Source organism: Xenopus tropicalis, chromosome 8, assembly GCF_000004195.4.
Source record: "Xenopus tropicalis strain Nigerian chromosome 8, UCB_Xtro_10.0, whole genome shotgun sequence".
Taxonomy (NCBI): domain Eukaryota; kingdom Metazoa; phylum Chordata; class Amphibia; order Anura; family Pipidae; genus Xenopus; species Xenopus tropicalis.
In genome coordinates, this window is record NC_030684.2 from 4,198,318 (window position 1) to 4,217,196 (window position 18,879).

Genomic DNA, 18,879 nt, shown 5'->3' on the forward strand with positions numbered 1-18,879 from the left:
GGCTGGGGGATAGCAGGTATAGTAGGGAGAGATGGTGCCTATAGTAGCAGTGGGGGGATAATAGCCTCTGGGAAGGGACTGGGGCTGGGGGATAGCAGGTATAGTAGGGAGAGATGGTGCCTATAGTAGCAGTGGGGGGATAATAGCCTCTGGAAGGGACTGGGGCTGTGGGATAGCAGGTATAGTAGGGAGAGATGGTGCCTATAGTAGCAGTGGGGGGATAATAGCCTCTGGGAAGGGACTGGGGCTGAGGGATAGCAGGTATAGTAGGGAGAGATGGTGCCTATAGTAGCAGTGGGGGGATAATAGCCTCTGGGAAGGGACTGGGGCTGAGGGATAGCAGGTATAGTAGGGAGAGATGGTGCCTATAGTAGCAGTGGGGGGATAATAGCCTCTGGGAAGGGACTGGGGCTGTGGGATAGCAGGTATAGTAGGGAGAGATGGTGCCTATAGTAGCAGTGGGGGGATAATAGCCTCTGGGAAGGGACTGGGGCTGTGGGATAGCAGGTATAGTAGGGAGAGATGGTGCCTATAGTAGCAGTGGGATAATAGCCTCTGGGAAGGGACTGGGGCTGTGGGATAGCAGGTATAGTAGGGAGAGATGGTGCCTATAGTAGCAGTGGGGGGGATAATAGCCTCTGGGAAGGGACTGGGGTTGTGGGATAGCAGGTATAGTAGGGAGAGATGGTGCCTATAGTAGCAGTGGGGGGATAATAGCCTCTGGGAAGGGACTGGGGCTGTGGGATAGCAGGTATAGTAGGGAGAGATGGTGCCTATAGTAGCAGTGGGGGGATAATAGCCTCTGGGAAGGGACTGGGGCTGTGGGATAGTAGGTATAGTAGGGAGAGATGGTGCCTATAGTAGCAGTGGGGGGGATAATAGCCTCTGGGAAGGGACTGGGGTTGTGGGATAGCAGGTATAGTAGGGAGAGATGGTGCCTATAGTAGCAGTGGGGGGATAATAGCCTCTGGAAGGGACTGGGGCTGTGGGATAGCAGGTATAGTAGGGAGAGATGGTGCCTATAGTAGCAGTGGGATAATAGCCTCTGGGAAGGGACTGGGGCTGTGGGATAGCAGGTATAGTAGGGAGAGATGGTGCCTATAGTAGCAGTGGGGGGATAATAGCCTCTGGGAAGGGACTGGGGCTGTGGGATAGCAGGTATAGTAGGGAGAGATGGTGCCTATAGTAGCAGTGGGGGGATAATAGCCTCTGGGAAGGGACTGGGGCTGTGGGATAGCAGGTATAGTAGGGAGAGATGGTGCCTATAGTAGCAGTGGGGGGATAATAGCCTCTGGGAAGGGACTGGGGCTGTGGGATAGCAGGTATAGTAGGGAGAGATGGTGCCTATAGTAGCAGTGGGGGATAATAGCCTCCGGGAAGGGACTGGGGCTGTGGGATAGCAGGTATAGTAGGGAGAGATGGTGCCTATAGTAGCAGTGGGGGGATAATAGCCTCTGGGAAGGGACTGGGGCTGTGGGATAGCAGGTATAGTAGGGAGAGATGGTGCCTATAGTAGCAGTGGGATAATAGCCTCTGGGAAGGGACTGGGGCTGTGGGATAGCAGGTATAGTAGGGAGAGATGGTGCCTATAGTAGCAGTGGGGGGATAATAGCCTCTGGGAAGGGACTGGGGCTGTGGGATAGCAGGTATAGTAGGGAGAGATGGTGCCTATAGTAGCAGTGGGGGGGATAATAGCCTCTGGGAAGGGACTGGGGCTGTGGGATAGTAGGTATAGTAGGGAGAGATGGTGCCTATAGTAGCAGTGGGGGGATAATAGCCTCTGGGAAGGGACTGGGGCTGTGGGATAGTAGGTATAGTAGGGAGAGATGGTGCCTATAGTAGCAGAGAGGATGCTGGGAGTTATAAGCCAATAACACTTGTTACTTATGTTTCTTGCTATTTCGGGGGCCGGAGCTGCAATCCCTAGAGTCCCGCCTCCTTCAGCTCCATCTGTTACAATGTTCCGCACCAAACCCTCCGCTCTCTGCACATCAGGAAACTGCTGAAACCGCAGGCCGAGAGTAAACGTGAGATACAGTAGATACCAATCTGTTAGTTGGGGTGGGGGGGTCTGAGCGCATTTTATTACAGTGAAATTCTTCCCCTTTCCTAGATTAAAGGCAAAGTTTACCCTTCACAGGTGTGTTTTCCTTGCGTACCTATGGACAGAAAGGGAAATAGCGACAGGGAGAACAGAGGGTGCAGGGAGTTCAGCTGATCCCCACATTAACTATTAATGGTATCAAGTTTCCCCTGGTTGGGGGGCGGGGCCTCACAACTTTACCTCAGATATTGTGTATAACAAGTGCCACAAATACCCCTTGGGCCTCTGTCTATACTGCTCCAATTGCATGCTGGGTATTGTAGTTGAATATTAATCCTAGCTGTAGGCTAGTTGTTAGATAAAAACTACATTACCCAGCATGCAGTGGGACAGGTACGTCAGGGGAAAAACTTCGGCTGCTTTCCAAACTACAAACAAAAAATAGCCCAAAACTGTACCTTGGCGGGTTTTTACTTTGGAAACCCCGCCTGGACTTTATATTAGTAGCCCAATTTGGCGGAAAAACCGCGAAGCTGGCAAGCCTGAGTGACACACAGGAGCGGCACAACGTAAAGCAGGCAGAGGGGCGTGGCTGGGAGTGACGTGCGTGCGTTCCAGGGTGGCGATAGGCGGGTTCCCGGGGGGTCACGGGGTGCTGGGGGCGGGGAGATAGGGAGAGAGCTGCGGTCCCAGCGCCGCCCGTCACACTCCGCACCGCTCCGGCCATGGGGAAAGTGCAGCTGTTCGAGATCAGCCTGAGGGACAGTCGGGTCATTTACAGCCCCGGGGAGCCCCTCGCTGGCACCGTCACCATCCGCACCGCCGCCCCCCTGCCTTATAAAGGTGAGTTGACAACTGCCCCTCTTGGGGTAACTACTGGTGGGGGGCATAGCCACTCTCCTTTGGCCCCTGTTAGTTGCCCTAACTATCTATATCCTATTGCTTTCCTACCCCAGGGGTAACTTACCTGCTACACTGATGCCCCTAATTACCCCACCCAGTGGCAACTATACACATACCCCTGTTATTTCCCTGACTGCCCAACCCTGGGGTAATTACCCCACTTATACCCTCTTACCCTCTTAGTGGGGTAAATATCCCGGTACAAATAAGCCTTTCTGCTCTCAGTGACCCTAATACCCCACCTGGGGGTAAATATCTCAGTACAAATAAGCCTTTCTGCTCTCAGTGACCCTAATACCCCACCTGGGGGTAAATATCTCAGTACAAATAAGCCTTTCTGCTCTCAGTGACCCTAATACCCCACCTGGGGGTAAATATCCCGGTACAAATAAGCCTTTCTGCTCTTAGTGACCCTAATACCCCACCTGGGGGTAAATATCCCATATAAATAAGCCTTTCTGCTCTCAGTGACCCTAATACCCCACCTGGGGGTAAATATCCCATATAAATAAGCCTTTCTGCTCTCAGTGACCCTAATACCCCACCTGGGGGTAAATATCCCATATAAATAAGCCTTTCTGCTCTTAGTGACCCTAATACCCCACCTGGGGGTAAATATCCCATATAAATAAGCCTTTCTGCTCTCAGTGACCCTAATACCCCACCTGGGGGTAAATATCCCATATAAATAAGCCTTTCTGCTCCCAGTGACCCTAATACCCCACCTGGGGGTAAATATCTCAATACAAATAAGCCTTTCTGCTCCCAGTGATCCTATTTGTACTAAGATATTTACCCTCAGGTGGGGTATTAGGGTCACTAAGAGCGGAAAGGCTTATTTGTACTGAGATATTTACCCCCAGGTGGGGTATTAGGGTCACTAAGAGCGGAAAGGCTTATTTGTACTGAGATATTTACCCCCAGGTGGGGTATTAGGGTCACTGAGAGCAGAAAGGCTTATTTGTACTGAGATATTTACCCTCAGGTGGGGTATTAGGGTCACTGAGAGCAGAAAGACTTATTTATACGGGATATTTACCCTCAGGTGGGGTATTAGGGTCACTGAGAGCCGAAAGGCTTATTTGTACTGAGATATTTACCCTCAGGTGGGGTATTAGGGTCACTGAGAGCAGAAAGACTTAATACCCCACCTGAGGGTAAATATCTTGGTACAAATAAGCCTTTCTGCTCTCAGTGACCCTAATACCCCACCTGAGGGTAAATATCTCAGTACAAATAAGCCTTTCGGCTCTCAGTGACCCTAATACCCCACCTGGGGGTAAATATCTTAATAGAAATAGGCTCACCGAGAGCAGAAAGGCTTATTTGTACTGAGATATTTACCCTCAGGTGGGGTATTAGGGTCACTGAGAGCAGAAAGACTTATTTGTACTGAGATATTTACCCTCAGGTGGGGTATTAGGGTCACTGAGAGCAGAAAGACTTATTTATACGGGATATTTACCCTCAGGTGGGGTATTAGGGTCACTGAGAGCAGAAAGACTTATTTATACGGGATATTTACCCTCAGGTGGGGTATTAGGGTCACTGAGAGCCGAAAGGCTTATTTGTACTGAGATATTTACCCTCAGGTGGGGTATTAAGTCTTTCTGCACTCAGTGACCCTAATACCCCACCTAGGGGTGAGTTCAGGCTGCCCAGTTGCCCCCATTATAGGCTCAGAAGACCCGGTGAGTGCAGCTCAGGCCCCCCAGGCAGAATATTGGGGACCCCATAAAGCAGAGGGGGTGTGACCCTTCCCAGGGGGCCCCTGTGAAATTTGAGGGCCCCGTAAGGGGAAGGTTCAGTTCCAGCCCCTCCTCCCCCATGGGACTAATCCCCCCCCCCCCTTATCTGGAACCAACAGGTGCCTGGGTGGGAGACTGGGAGCAGCCGGGGCAGTAACACCCAGAGCATGCTGGGGGCTTAACCCCTACACTGCTGGCAGGCAAATTAACCCTTGGGGGCACACGTGGATTAACCCTTTCTGTAGCAGGCTAGTTACCCCCGGTGCCACCACTGTCCCATTGACTTCATGTTGGCGGCCATTATGACTGAGCGCAGCCGAATCTCCTTCCCCCCTTTGCACCGGCCGCTTCCTGTTTGCGATTTCTCCCTACTTTCCATGTTCCCCAGTAACGGGGAGGGGAAACGTGTTGGGGTGGGTTGAGCCCCGGGGTGGGGCAACTGCCTTGTTTGGTTACTTGTGCGACTGTGTATGTTCTGTACACAAGGTGTCACTTCATTCGTCATGGAGGGGAGGGGAGTGCGCAGGAATTTGGCTCCCCGGAGAACAAGGAAGCTGCTGTGTGTGAGGGGATAGTGTCAGGGGCAGTTGGGGTTGCCATGGATACACTGACACTTTCTGCAGCATTTCCTATTGGTGACTCGCCACTTCCTGTCAGGACAATAACAGCAGGAGAGTCACGCTTTAGGACTGGAATGATAGTTATCCTAATAATTACCCAGCAATCATCTTGGGCCTCGTGCCGCCATCATTCAGCCAATCAGCACGCGTAGGTTCAAAGGCCCCGGGGCCCCAGGGTGAGGTCACGTAAAGGAGCGGATGGATTCCAAGTCCTGTTGGATATTTCTGTGGTATTAGTACCTGAGGCATCTTTAATCATCTTTAATCCCCTGTCTAAACAAACCCCTGCCCCTGTTGGTTGTGGCATACGTGCCTGGATATTGTTGGGCAGTTTGGCCAATCTAGAGACTATTGTGCAAGCATCAACATAGTAGGCAAGTTTTTAAAGTCCAATGCCCCTTAAACAGAGGAAGGGATTTCTGAGGTGCCAGTCACTTCCTGCTGTGCTTTGTTGGAATGAATGGGTATTGGGGAGTTGTATCAGGAGTCAGAACCAGCAGTGCAGAGAAGGGAAAGGGACAGACACAGTGACCGTTACACATAACTATAAACCCAGTGAGAATGAGGAATGAATGGGTATTGGGGAGTTGTATCAGGAGTCAGAACCAGCAGTGCAGGGAAGGGAAATGGACAGGCACAGTGACAGTTACACATAACTATAAACCCAGTGAGAATGAGGGATGAATGGATATTGGGGAGTTGTATCAGGAGTCAGAACCAGCAGTGCAGGGAAGGGAAATGGACAGACACAGTGACAGTTACACATAACTATAAACCCAGTGAGAATGAGGGATGAATGGGTATTGGGGAGTTGTATCAGGAGTCAGAACCAGCAGTGCAGGGAAGGGAAAGGGACAGACACAGTGACAGTTACACATAACTATAAACCCAGTGAGAATGAGGAATGAATGGATATTGGGGAGTTGTATCAGGAGTCAGAACCAGCAGTGCAGGGAAGGGAAAGGGACAGACACAGTGACAGTTACACATAACTATAAACCCAGTGAGAATGAGGGATGAATGGGTATTGGGGAGTTGTATCAGGAGTCAGAACCAGCAGTGCAGGGAAGGGAAAGGGACAGACACAGTGACAGTTACACATAACTATAAACCCAGTGAGAATGAGGGATGAATGGATATTGGGGAGTTGTATCAGGAGTCAGAACCAGCAGTGCAGGGAAGGGAAAGGGACAGGCACAGTGACAGTTACACATAACTATAAACCCAGTGAGAATGAGGGATGAATGGATATTGGGGAGTTGTATCAGGAGTCAGAACCAGCAGTGCAGGGAAGGGAAAGGGACAGACACAGTGACAGTTACACATAACTATAAACCCAGTGAGAATGAGGAATGAATGGGTATTGGGGAGTTGTATCAGGAGTCAGAACCAGCAGTGCAGGGAAGGAAAGGGACAGACACAGTGACAGTTACACATAACTATAAACCCAGTGAGAATGAGGAATGAATGGGTATTGGGGAGTTGTATCAGGAGTCAGAACCAGCAGTGCAGGGAAGGGAAAGGGACAGACACAGTGACAGTTACACATAACTATAAACCCAGTGAGAATGAGGGATGAATGGGTATTGGGGAGTTGTATCAGGAGTCAGAACCAGCAGTGCAGGGAAGGGAAAGGGACAGACAGTGACAGTTACACATAACTATAAACCCAGTGAGAATGAGGGATGAATGGGTATTGGGGAGTTGTATCAGGAGTCAGAACCAGCAGTGCAGGGAAGGGAAAGGGACAGACACAGTGACAGGTACACATAACTTAAAACCCAGTGAGAATGAGGGATGAATGGGTATTGGGGAGTTGTATCAGGAGTCAGAACCAGCAGTGCAGGGAAGGGAAAGGGACAGTGACAGTTACACATAACTATAAACCCAGTGAGAATGAGGAATGAATGGATATTGGGGAGTTGTATCAGGAGTCAGAACCAGCAGTGCAGGGAAGGGAAAGGGACAGACACAGTGACAGTTACACATAACTATAAACCCAGTGAGAATGAGGGATGAATGGGTATTGGGGAGTTGTATCAGGAGTCAGAACCAGCAGTGCAGGGAAGGGAAAGGGACAGACACAGTGACAGGTACACATAACTTAAAACCCAGTGAGAATGAGGGATGAATGGGTATTGGGGAGTTGTATCAGGAGTCAGAACCAGCAGTGCAGGGAAGGGAAAGAGACAGACACAGTGACAGTTACACATAACTATAAACCCAGTGAGAATGAGGGATGAATGGGTATTGGGGAGTTGTATCAGGAGTCAGAACCAGCAGTGCAGAGAAGGGAAAGGGACAGACACAGTGACAGTTACACATAACTATAAACCCAGTGAGAATGAGGGATGAATGGGTATTGGGGAGCTGTATCAGGAGTCAGAACCAGCAGTGCAGAGAAACTGCTTTCAATTTAGGCAAATAACAGTTATTGGGTGAAGTTCCCCTTTAAATACCTAGAATGCCGCCCCAGTGGATATCGGTTGCTCAGTGGCCCCAGAGGGATTCGCTTGGTTCCTCCGTGAGGTTTCGGGTTTATAATAGTAAGTCTGGGTGTCGGGTTCCTACTCGCTCGCCCGGCTTCGGACAATTTCAGTTCTGTTCTGTGGGATTTGGGTCGGGTTTCAGGGGAAAGTTCTGGGCACAGCCTGAAGCTTCTGGGTCCAAACGTCGGGGCCAGTTTGGGTTTACGGTGCCGTTTATAAAGTTTATACTTTTATTTACGAGATAAAAAGACCCCAGAAAAAAAGTGGGGGGACCTGGAGGGCCCCCGGGTAATGGGATCTTATTGGATCATTGGGAGTTAAATCATTTGCAACTGGACTTGTTCCCTTATGTACAGTGAGAGCTGGTCCCGCCGCTGTATCTGCCCTCAGGAAAGGGGCATTAGTGGCAAAGGGCTGATAAGGGTCTGTGCTTGTTGCACTTCCGCCCCCAGGGGTATTTATATAAATGTCTTTCCTCTTTAGCTTCAGTGTAAGGGAAACACTATGGCACCCCCTACCCATATGTATAAATACAAATATACAGAGAGGGAATGTTCTGGGCACACAATAAGCTGTACCCCCATACTGTACTGTCTAAGGGAAACACTATGGCACCCCCTACCCATATGTATAAATACAAATATACAGAGAAGGAATGTTCTGGGCACACAATAAGCTGTACCCCCATACTGTACTGTCTAAGGGAAACACTATGGCACCCCCTACCCATATGTATAAATACAAATATACAGAGAGGGAATGTTCTGGGCACACAATAAGCTGTACCCCCATACTGTACTGTCTAAGGGAAACACTATGGCACCCCCTACCCATATGTATAAATACAAATATACAGAGAAGGAATGTTCTGGGCACACAATAAGCTGTACCCCCATACTGTACTGTCTAAGGGAAACACTATGGCACCCCCTACCCATATGTATAAATACAAATATACAGAGAAGGAATGTTCTGGGCACACAATAAGCTGTACCCCCATACTGTACTGTCTAAGGGAAACACTATGGCACCCCCTACCCATATGTATAAATACAAATATACAGAGAGGGAATGTTCTGGGCACACAATAAGCTGTACCCCCATACTGTACTGTCTAAGGGAAACACTATGGCACCCCCTACCCATATGTATAAATACAAATATACAGAGAAGGAATGTTCTGGGCACACAATAAGCTGTACCCCCATACTGTACTGTCTAAGGAAAACACTATGGCACCCCCTACCCATATGTATAAATACAAATATACAGAGAGGGAATGTTCTGGGCACATACAGAGAAGGAATGTTCTACCTCCTACCCATATGTATAAATACAAATATACAGAGAGGGAATGTTCTGGGCACACAATAAGCTGTACCCCCATACTGTACTGTCTAAGGGAAACACTATGGCACCCCCTACCCATATGTATAAATACAAATATACAGAGAAGGAATGTTCTGGGCACACAATAAGCTGTACCCCCATACTGTACTGTCTAAGGGAAACACTATGGCACCCCCTACCCATATGTATAAATACAAATATACAGAGAAGGAATGCTCTGGGCACACAATAAATTGCACTTTCTAAGGATAACATTCCTTTTACCTGCTCGTTATGATAATTACATATAATATCTAATCATTAGTGGCCACAAGTACCACATGGAGTCAGGTGGGTCGGTACCACAGTTGCTTACTGGCTCAGAACGTGAGTCACATGACTCATGCCCAGGGCACACCCTCCAGATAACCAGCCGGGCACGTCACTCACACTGACTAATTTCCCCTGACTCATGTGACCCGTCGCTCAGCAGGGGCTGCTGGGATTGCAAAGGGAACAGGAAACGTAGCGAACGGTCGGTTCTGTCGGACCTGAAAGTACAGATGGAGTTTCCCAAAGGGGGAGGTGCCAAGTGACACAAATTCCATTGCACAGAAGCAAAGCGCCTAAGGTGACAGCTGGGGTCATGTGACCCGCCCTTCATTCCTCAGCTGTTTTGTGCTGCTACTGCCTGGGTGACAGTTGTTGGGGTTAACTTCCCCTTTAAAAACATCAAATCTCCCCCCTTCCCTTCCAGCTGATCATGCTCTGGGCTTTCAGGTGTAAAGTTAATTGGCAGGGGCATATTAACCCCTAACCCCTATGGGGGGGGGCAGAAATTCCTCAAAAACATTCATTGTGCCCCAGGAATGCCCAGAGACACCATCAGGCTCTGCACGTTCCGACTCAGGAAGAATCACACGTTTATAAATATGATCTTCTCTCTCCGAATGTAAACAAAGGAGCATTCTGGGCACCGACCCAATAACTGACTCACGGACCCTCCTCCTCCTCCTCCTCAACAGATTCCTCTGGTACCTTTCCCTGATCTGTCTGCCCCTTATCAAGTAGCCTGGCACAGACTGCCCAGAACATTCCTTCTCTGTATATTTGTATTTATACATATGGGTAGGGGGTGCCATAGTGTTTCCCTTAGACAGTACAGTATTGGGGGTCAGCTGGTGGATTGGTGTGCCCAGAACATTCCTTCTCTGTATATTTGTATTTATACATATGCGGTATGGGGAGGGTGCCATAGGTGTTTCCCTTAGACAGTACAGTATGGGGGTACAGCTTATTGTGTGCCCAGAACATTCCCATCTCTGTAATATTTGTATTTATACATATGGGTAGGGGGTGCCATAGTGTTTCCGCTAGACAGTACAGTATGGGGGTACAGCTTATTGTGTGCCAGAACATTCCTTCTTATTTGTATTTAACATATAGGTAGGAGGTGCCATATTTCCCTTAGACAGTACAGTATGGGGGTACAGCTTATTGTGTGCCCAGAACATTCCCTCTCTGTATATTTGTATTATACATAGGGTGCCATAGTGTTTCCCTTAGACAGTACAGTATGGGGGTACAGCTTATTGGTGCCCAGAACATTCCTTCTCTGTATATTTGTATTATACGTATGGGTAGGGGGTGCCATAGTGTTTCCCTTAGACAGTACAGTATGGGGGTACAGCTTATTGTGTGCCCAGAACATTCCTTCTCTGTATATTTGTATTTATACATATGTAGGGGGTGCCATACCCTTAGACAGTACAGTATGGTACAGCTTATTGTCCCAGAACATTCCTTCTCTGTATATTTGTATTTATACATATGGGTAGGGGGTGCCATAGTGTTTCCCTTAGACAGTACAGTATGGGACAGCTTATTGTGTGCCCAGAACATTCCTTCTCTGTATATTTGTATTTATACACAGGGGGCAGTTCCCATGGCAGTTAATGGGGGGGCTCTGGAGCTGGCTGGCAGTTAGTAACTCATTTAGCTGCGGAACATAAAGCTTCTGCCTGAACTTAATGAAGAAATTGGAATCAGGGAGGAAATGGAACACATTTATTACAGGGGGCGCCGGTGAGCCTGACCCCACGCCCAGCTGTTCCTGATACAGACACAAAATATGTTGCTGACGCCAAATCCCTGTGGGTTCTGTGTATTTAACCCCAAATCCTGGGCGTCTCCCCGTTATCTGCAGTTGGGCTCGTTAGGTTCTGGGATTGGGAGAGCGACAAACGGGCCTGTTACCCACATAGCATGCTGGGAAAGTGGGTGGGGCCATAAGGAATTTATATTGGAGGGTTTCCCCCATATCTTGGGATGTGTCGCACAGCATGCTGGGTAAGTGGGTGGGGCTATAACAAGGAATTTATATAGGTGGGCTCCCCATATTTAGGGGTGTGTTTTATATAGCATGCTGGGTAAGTAGGTGGGGCCATAAGGAGCTTATATAGGAGGGTTTCCCCCATAGCTAGGGGGGTGTCGCACAGCATGCTGGGTAAGTGGGAGGGGCCATAAGGAGCTTATATAGGAGGGTTTCCCCCATATCTAGGGGTGTGTTGCTTTTACTCATTATCCTATACCATGTGACACATACAAATAAAATTGTGGGTGGGTTGCTCGGCCTACTGGGTAAGTGGGAGGGGCCGTAACAATGAATTCACATTGGAAGGTTTCCCCCCATATTTAGGAGTGTGTCATATAGCATGCTGGGTAAGTGTTGCATAGCATGCTGGGTAAGTGGGAGGGGCCATAACAAAGGAGTTTATATAGGAGGGTTTCCCCCATATCTAGGGGTGTGTCGCACAGCATGCTGGGTAAGTGGGAGGGGCCATAAGTAGTTTATATAGGAGGGCTCCCCCATATCTAGGGGTGTGTTGCACACACAGCATGCTGGGTAAGTGGGTGGGGCCATAAGGAGTTCATATAGGAGGGTTTCCCCCTATCTAGGGGTGTCGCACAGCATGCTGGGTAAGTGGGAGGGGCTATAACAAGGAGTTTATATAGGAGGGTTTCCCCCATAGCTAGGGGTGCGTAGTATAGCATGCTGGGTAAGTGGGTGGGGCCATAACAAGGAGTTTATATAGGAGGGTTTCCCCCATATCTAGGTCTAGATAAGCATGCTGGTAATTCCATAACAAGATTTAATAGTCCCCATATCTATCTATATACAGCTTAATTCAAACAAGAGTTATATAGAGTTCCCCATGCTAGTAAATAGGTTCGCAAAATGCTGATAGTCCATAACAGACTAATTAAATTTCCCCCATATCATCATTCTCATACATCTGTAATGGCCATACAGGATTCACATAGAATTCCCCCATATCTGACCTATACCATTTACAAATAAATTGTCCTTACCATTTTTGATAATTACTCATAAGCCCTGATGATGATTCGTTTACTAATTTCCCCTCCCATCCCCTCGTCAGCCATCAGTGTACTGCGCTCTCGGCTCCAACAACTGACACACTCCCTGAGACAAATACTTCAACACACACTTCAAGCACTGCATAAACGGCCCCCCACCCTCACTAAATACGTCCCCAGCCCTCAGCCTGGCATAAAGTACGCCCCACCCCTCACCGCTAAGTACCCCCTCAATAAACTGCCCCCAAGCCCTTCACCTGCCAAAATACTGCCCCTCAGGCCCTCTAAATACGCCCCCCAGCCCCTTCAGCCTGGCCGATAAACGTGCCCCCAGCCCCTTCAGCCTCCGATAAATACTGGGCCCCCAGCCCCTTCAACCGCCATAAATACGTGGGCCCCCACCCCTTCAGCCTTCTATAAATACTCCCCCCACCCCTTCCCTGGCAAAAGGTACGTGGCCCCCCCTTCGACCTGACCAAAACTGCCCCTCACCCGTCCAAAATACGCCCCCAGCCCTCACCTCTAAATACTCCCCTAGCCTCCAAATACGTGGCACCCCCCATCCCCTCAGCCTGGCCGATAAAGGTACGTGCCCCCAGCCCCTTCAGCCTGCCGATAAAGTACTGCGCCCCTCAGCTGCATAAAACAGTGGCCCCCCCAGCCCTTCAGCCTGGCCGATAAAGGTACGTGGGGCCCCCACCCCTTCAGCCTGGCCGATAAAGGTACGTGGGGCCCCTTCAGCCTGGCCGATAAAGGTACATCCCCCACCCCTTCAATAAGTACTGCCCCCACCCTTCCCTTATAAAACTGCCCCCACCCCTTCACCTTCAAAATATCCCCCCCCCTTCCTCATAAAGGTCCCTTCACCTGGGGCCCCCCAGGCCCTTCACTGGCATAAAGGTACTGCCCCAGGCCGGCGCCCCCAATTCCCTCCATAAAGGTACCCCTCAGCCGCCGATTCACCCCTCACCTCCACCCCAGCCCTTCCCGCCATAAAACTGCCCCCCCTCACACCTCCCATAAAGTTGGGACAGCCCCCCAGCCCTCACCATAAAGTACTCCCCCCCCTCAGCCGGCCGATAAAGTACCCCCCACCCCCAGGCCGCCATAAAACGCCGCCCCTGCACTGCCAAAAGGTACGTGGGCCCCTCACCTGCCGATAAATACTCCCCTTCACCTCAAAATACCCCCTTCAGCCTGGCAAAAGTAGGCCCACTCGATAAATGCCCCCACACCTTCAGCTCTGCCGAATACGTGGCCCCGCACCCAGAAAACGCCCCAACCGTCCTCGAAAAGCTCCGGTGCGCACACCGGCGTACCCCGCAAAAGACCCCCCACGCTCGCCGTCGAGGCCATCATCCCCTACAGCTGCACACAATAGCTGGCGCACGGCCATACCACATAGTGCCCCCGCCCGGGCCCCCACCACAGCCCCCCTCCTGATACCACGTCGGCCCAACAGCCAACCATCCTAATGCCCCAGCACGACCCAAAGCGTGTCCGAACAGCAGAACACAGGAGGCCCAATACAAGAAAATAACCCCCCCAACCAAAACATAAACCACCGAAAACCACAAGAACAACTAGGCGGACCCACCCCCCCGCCCCCTACAATAAGGTTGCAAGACAACGTACCCCACCCCACATATTTTAAATAGCGCGGACGTTTCCCCGGGGCCGCACAACCCGCCCACACACTCCCGCCGGCCCAATAACGAAGGCCGAAACGGGCCGCCACGTCCTTCGAGGGTCCCTTCGGGAAGGTGACGCACCAGGTCCGGGCGGCCATCGAGACCAAGCGACTCTCCAAAGACTACAAGAGCGCCAAACTCTTCTACATCCTCCGGCCGCTCGACCTCAACGAGATCCCGGAAATCGAGGTGGGCGGCGCCTTAATTGGATCCCTTAGGGGGCGGGGCACAGTGGATGGATTTAGTGCCCTCCCCTTTCAAGGGAGGAGCTGCATAATGAATGCCCCCCACTTCTGTGCTGCAGGGTCAGACTGGGCCAGGGGGTCCCCTAAGGGCTCTGCACCCCCCAGTCCAACCCTGTGCATTGGGTACTATGGGTACCCCCTAATTTAGTAGCAGAGCCCATTCCTAAATAAAGGGGCTAGTGTTTTAAAGGGGAAGTTCACCTTCAAGTCAGCTTTTAGTTCGTCATAGAATGACCAATTATAAGCAACTTTTCAATTGGTCTTCATTATTTATTTGTTATACTATTTTCATTATTTCTTCTTCCGACCCTTTCTAGCTTTCAAATGGGGGTCACTGACCCCGGCAGCCAAACCCTATTGCTCTGTGAGGCTCCAGTTTTATTGTTACTTTTTATTCCTTATCTTTCTATTCAGCCCCTCCCCCTATTCATATACCAGTCTCTCATTCAAACCGCTGCCTGGTTGCTAAGGTAATTGGAGCCCTAGCAACAGGATAACTGACCCCGGCAGCCAAACCCTATTGCTCTGTGAGGCTCCAGTTTTATTGTTATTGTTACTTTTTATTCCTTATCTTTCTATTCAGCCCCTCCCGTATTCATATACCCGCCTCCCAATCAAACAGCTCCCTGGTTGCTAAGGTCATTTGAGCCCTAGCAACAGGATAACTGACCCCGGCAGCCAAACCCTATTGCTCTGTGAGGCTCCAGTTTTATTGTTAATGTTACTTTTTATTCCTTATCTTTCTATTCAAACCACTCCCTGGTTGCTAAGGTAATTTGGACCCTAGCAACCAGATAGCTGCTGAAACTCCAAACTGGAGAGCTGCAGAAAAACTAAAAAAATGAACACCAATTGCAATTGAACATCCCCTTTAATGTTGGTGGCGGCCATGTTGGTGCCCATAGCCCTCCCCTTCGTTGCTAAACCGGTTTCTCTTCCAGCAACGGAACTGCGCGTCGGCGACTAAGAAGTTCAACTACCTCCTGGTGAAGTCCGGGCAGGTCCTACTGGCGGCCAGCTCCGACCTGCGCGGCTACGTGGTGGGACAGGCCATACAGATCCACACGGAACTGGAGAACAAGTCCGGCCGCGACACCGGCTCCATCGTGGCGGCTCTGGTCCAGGTAAAGGGGGCGGGGCTTAGGGGTAGAAACTAAAACTAAATGTTTTGGGGAATTTTTTTTTTTTTTCTTACCCGTCTTTCTCTGCTGTTAGAAAATCGCCTACAAGTCGAAGCGGGTGGTGTACGACCTCCGGACCATCGCGGAGGTGGAAGGGGCCCCGGTGAAGGCTTGGAAGCGGGCGGTGTGGGACGAGCAGATCCTGGTTCCGGCTCTTCCGCAGTCCATTCTGCAGGGGTGCAACCTCATCCATATTGACTACTACATCCAGGTAACGTGGCGCTGCCCTACTGCTACTAAACAGAGAGGATTCTGGGTAAAGTTCCCCCCAATATTTCACTGTCGGCTTCAGGTACATCTGTTTCCTGAGACTGCCTGTCTCTCCTTGCAGTAACCATGGTGATGTTCTAGCTAGGAAGGAATGTATTGATCGTCTAGCAATGACTCACTGTGTGCACAGACATTACTGGCGATTGCCAATAACTTGTCTCAATCCTATAGCGAAAAGTTTATACATATGGGTAGGAGGTGCCATAGTGTTTCCCTTAGACAGTACAGTATGGGGGTACAGCTTATTGTGTGCCCAGAACATTCCCTCTCTGTATATTTGTATTTATACATATGGGTAGGGGGTGCCATAGTGTTTCCCTTAGACAGTACAGTATGGGGGTACAGCTTATTGTGTGCCCAGAACATTCCTTCTCTGTATATTTGTATTTATACATATGGGTAGGGGGTGCCATAGTGTTTCCCTTAGACAGTACAGTATGGGGGTACAGCTTACTGTGTGCCCAGAACATTCCCTCTCTGTATATTTGTATTTATACATATGGGTAGGGGGTGCCATAGTGTTTCCCTTAGACAGTACAGTATGGGGGTACAGCTTATTGTGTGCCCAGAACATCCCTTCTCTGTATATTTGTATTTATACATATGGGTAGGGGGTGCCATAGTGTTTCCCTTAGACAGTACAGTATGGGGGTACAGCTTATTGTGTGCCCAGAACATTCCTTCTCTGTATATTTGTATTTATACATATGGGTAGGGGGTGCCATAGTGTTTCCCTTAGACAGTACAGTATGGGGGTACAGCTTATTGTGTGCCCAGAACATTCCCTCTCTGTATATTTGTATTTATACATATGGGTGGGAGCTGCCATAGTGTCTATAAATGGAGTTAAGTCTCCCCATTTCCCCACAGGTGACAGTGAAGAATCCCGAGGTGTCGGTCACGTTACCGATATATATTGGGAACGTTCCAGTGAACCCGATGCGCCTCAGCCATTCCGTGTTACATCCGACTCCCCCTCCCGTGGTACCGTCCGCTCCCCCCGAGGACAGCGATGCATCTGGCACCTCCCAGACCATGGAAAGTGTCTCTATCCCCACTAAGTGCCACTCCCAGCAGCAACAGCCGCACGTCCCCTTCTGCTACGCCCCGGAGCTTCACTTCCCCGGTTCTGATGATGAAGCGCAGTCCGTTGGGTCCCCGTCCCACCCCGCCCTCTGTTTATCCACCGGAGCTACAGTCCCTTACTTTTCTGATGGTGCAGTGGTACCGGTACCAACCGCCAGCACACTGATCCTGCCACCAGAATACAGCACGTGGGGTTATCCCTATGGTAAGTCAAATGGGCTTTTTTTGCCTTATTATGAGTATTTTCCTAGTGCCGGCTGTTCTCTTTCCCATGGTCACAGCCAACTTGGTCCTGACTATGAAGGGTTAATGAAATTTCCTATTGTATTTCTGTATGGGCAGTGTAATGCAGGGATATGGCCACTAGATGGAGCTCTTACTTCGTTACACTCTTTTCATTTAGCGATCAATGCAGTGAGAAACCTTGCTTAGTAGCTGGGTAAGTACTGGGGGGAGATTGGATTCACTTACCCAGGGGGGGGGGGTTCCTGCCTGACCATGGGAAAGAGAGCAGCCCAGGAGCAGGAAGTACAGAGAATCAGAGCTCTGTACCTGGGTAAGTACTGGGGGGAGATTGGATTCACTTACCCAGGGGAGGTTCCTGCCTGACCATGGGAAAGAGAGCAGCCCAGGAGCAGGAAGTACAGAGAATCAGAGCTCTGTACCTGGGTAAGTACTGGGGGAGATTGGATTCACTTACCCAGGGGAGGTTCCTGCCTGACCATGGGAAAGAGAGCAGCCCAGGAGCAGGAAGTACAGAGAATCAGAGCTCTGTACCTGGGTAAGTACTGGGGGGAGATTGGATTCACTTACCCAGGGGGGGGTTCCTGCCTGACCATGGGAAAGAGAGCAGCCCAGGAGCAGGAAGTACAGAGAATCAGAGCTCTGTACCTGGGTAAGTACTGGGGGGAGATTGGATTCACTTACCCAGGGGGAGGTTCCTGTCTGACCATGGGAAAGAGAGCAGCCCAGGAGCAGGAAGTAGTGAAACAGGGGTTACATAGACAGATTATATATTTTCGTGTGTTTCTATTGGCAGATGCTCCCCCGTCGTACGAGCAAAGCTGCAATGAGGCCGGCGACAGAAATGGAAATTAACCCTTCGCCTTTCTGCACTGGACGAGGAGCTGGCGTTGGTCGCCCAATTGAAACTACTAATGACTGTGTTTAAATGAATCCCCGCCCCCGGCCCGCCTCCTCCGGACCCTCGGATTCTCTTCGTGCCTGTTGGACCGTTCCGACGTTACATGTGAAGATCCGGATCTTCTATACTGGGAGGTGCATGAAGGGGTTAAATCACTGGATTTTAAGCACCCGTGATGCCTTATAAAGTTGAGTAGCGATTGGCGGAGAAAAATGGTTCCTTTGAAAGGAAGTTGTCATATCCTAGCGGCAAATTCTGGCTTCACCCAAAGGGTTAACTGATCGGTTACTTGTCGGGGGCAGGGAAGGTCCTTGCAGTTGCACACTGGACTTTTTAATCAGAATAAAATAGGTTTATTTTATATACAGAGATATCTACAGATTTTAGGTCTTAGCAAGTTCCCTCCCATCAAGTTCTGGCCCTTTACTGTCATCTTAACCCTTTAAGTGAATCCAACCCCCCCCCCGTACTTCCTGCTCCTGGGCTGCTCTCTTTCCCATGGTCAGACAGGAACCCCCCCCTGGGTAAGTGAATCCAATCTCCCCCCAGTACTTACCCAGGTACAGAGCTCTGATTCTCTGTACTTCCTGCTCCTGGGCTGCTCTCTTTCCCATGGTCAGGCAGGAACCCCCCCCCCGGGTAAGTGAATCCAATCTCCCCCCAGTACTTACCCAGGTACAGAGCTCTGATTCTCTGTACTTCCTGCTCCTGGGCTGCTCTCTTTCCCATGGTCAGACAGGAACCTCCC

The 18,879-nt window shown here is 50.1% G+C and overlaps 1 protein-coding gene across 1 annotated transcript; it reads left to right on the plus strand.

Annotated features, from left to right (window-relative positions):
• Nucleotides 1-2,769: 2,769 nt before the first annotated feature.
• On the plus strand, nt 2,770-18,500 carry arrdc1 (arrestin domain containing 1). The gene is made up of 8 exons (XM_031891026.1): nt 2,770-2,887; nt 12,577-12,712; nt 13,711-13,815; nt 14,235-14,394; nt 15,392-15,574; nt 15,666-15,842; nt 16,772-17,192; nt 18,027-18,500. The coding sequence occupies exons 1-8, from the start codon at nt 2,770-2,772 to the stop codon at nt 18,083-18,085; spliced, it is 1,359 nt and encodes a 452-aa protein (XP_031746886.1). The 3' UTR covers nt 18,086-18,500.
• Nucleotides 18,501-18,879: the final 379 nt, after the last annotated feature.

Excerpts from the sequence above, each read along its gene's own strand:
- arrdc1 (XM_031891026.1), top strand. The coding sequence starts at position 2,770 with ATGGGGAAAGTGCAGCTGTTCGAGATCAGCCTGAGGGACAGTCGGGTC. Across the intron at positions 12,713-13,710 it reads AGCCCTCAGCCTGGCATAAA|CCTGGCAAAAGTAGGCCCAC; the intron begins GTACGCCCCACC and ends TACCCCCTTCAG. Across the intron at positions 17,193-18,026 it reads CACGTGGGGTTATCCCTATG|ATGCTCCCCCGTCGTACGAG; the intron begins GTAAGTCAAATG and ends TTCTATTGGCAG.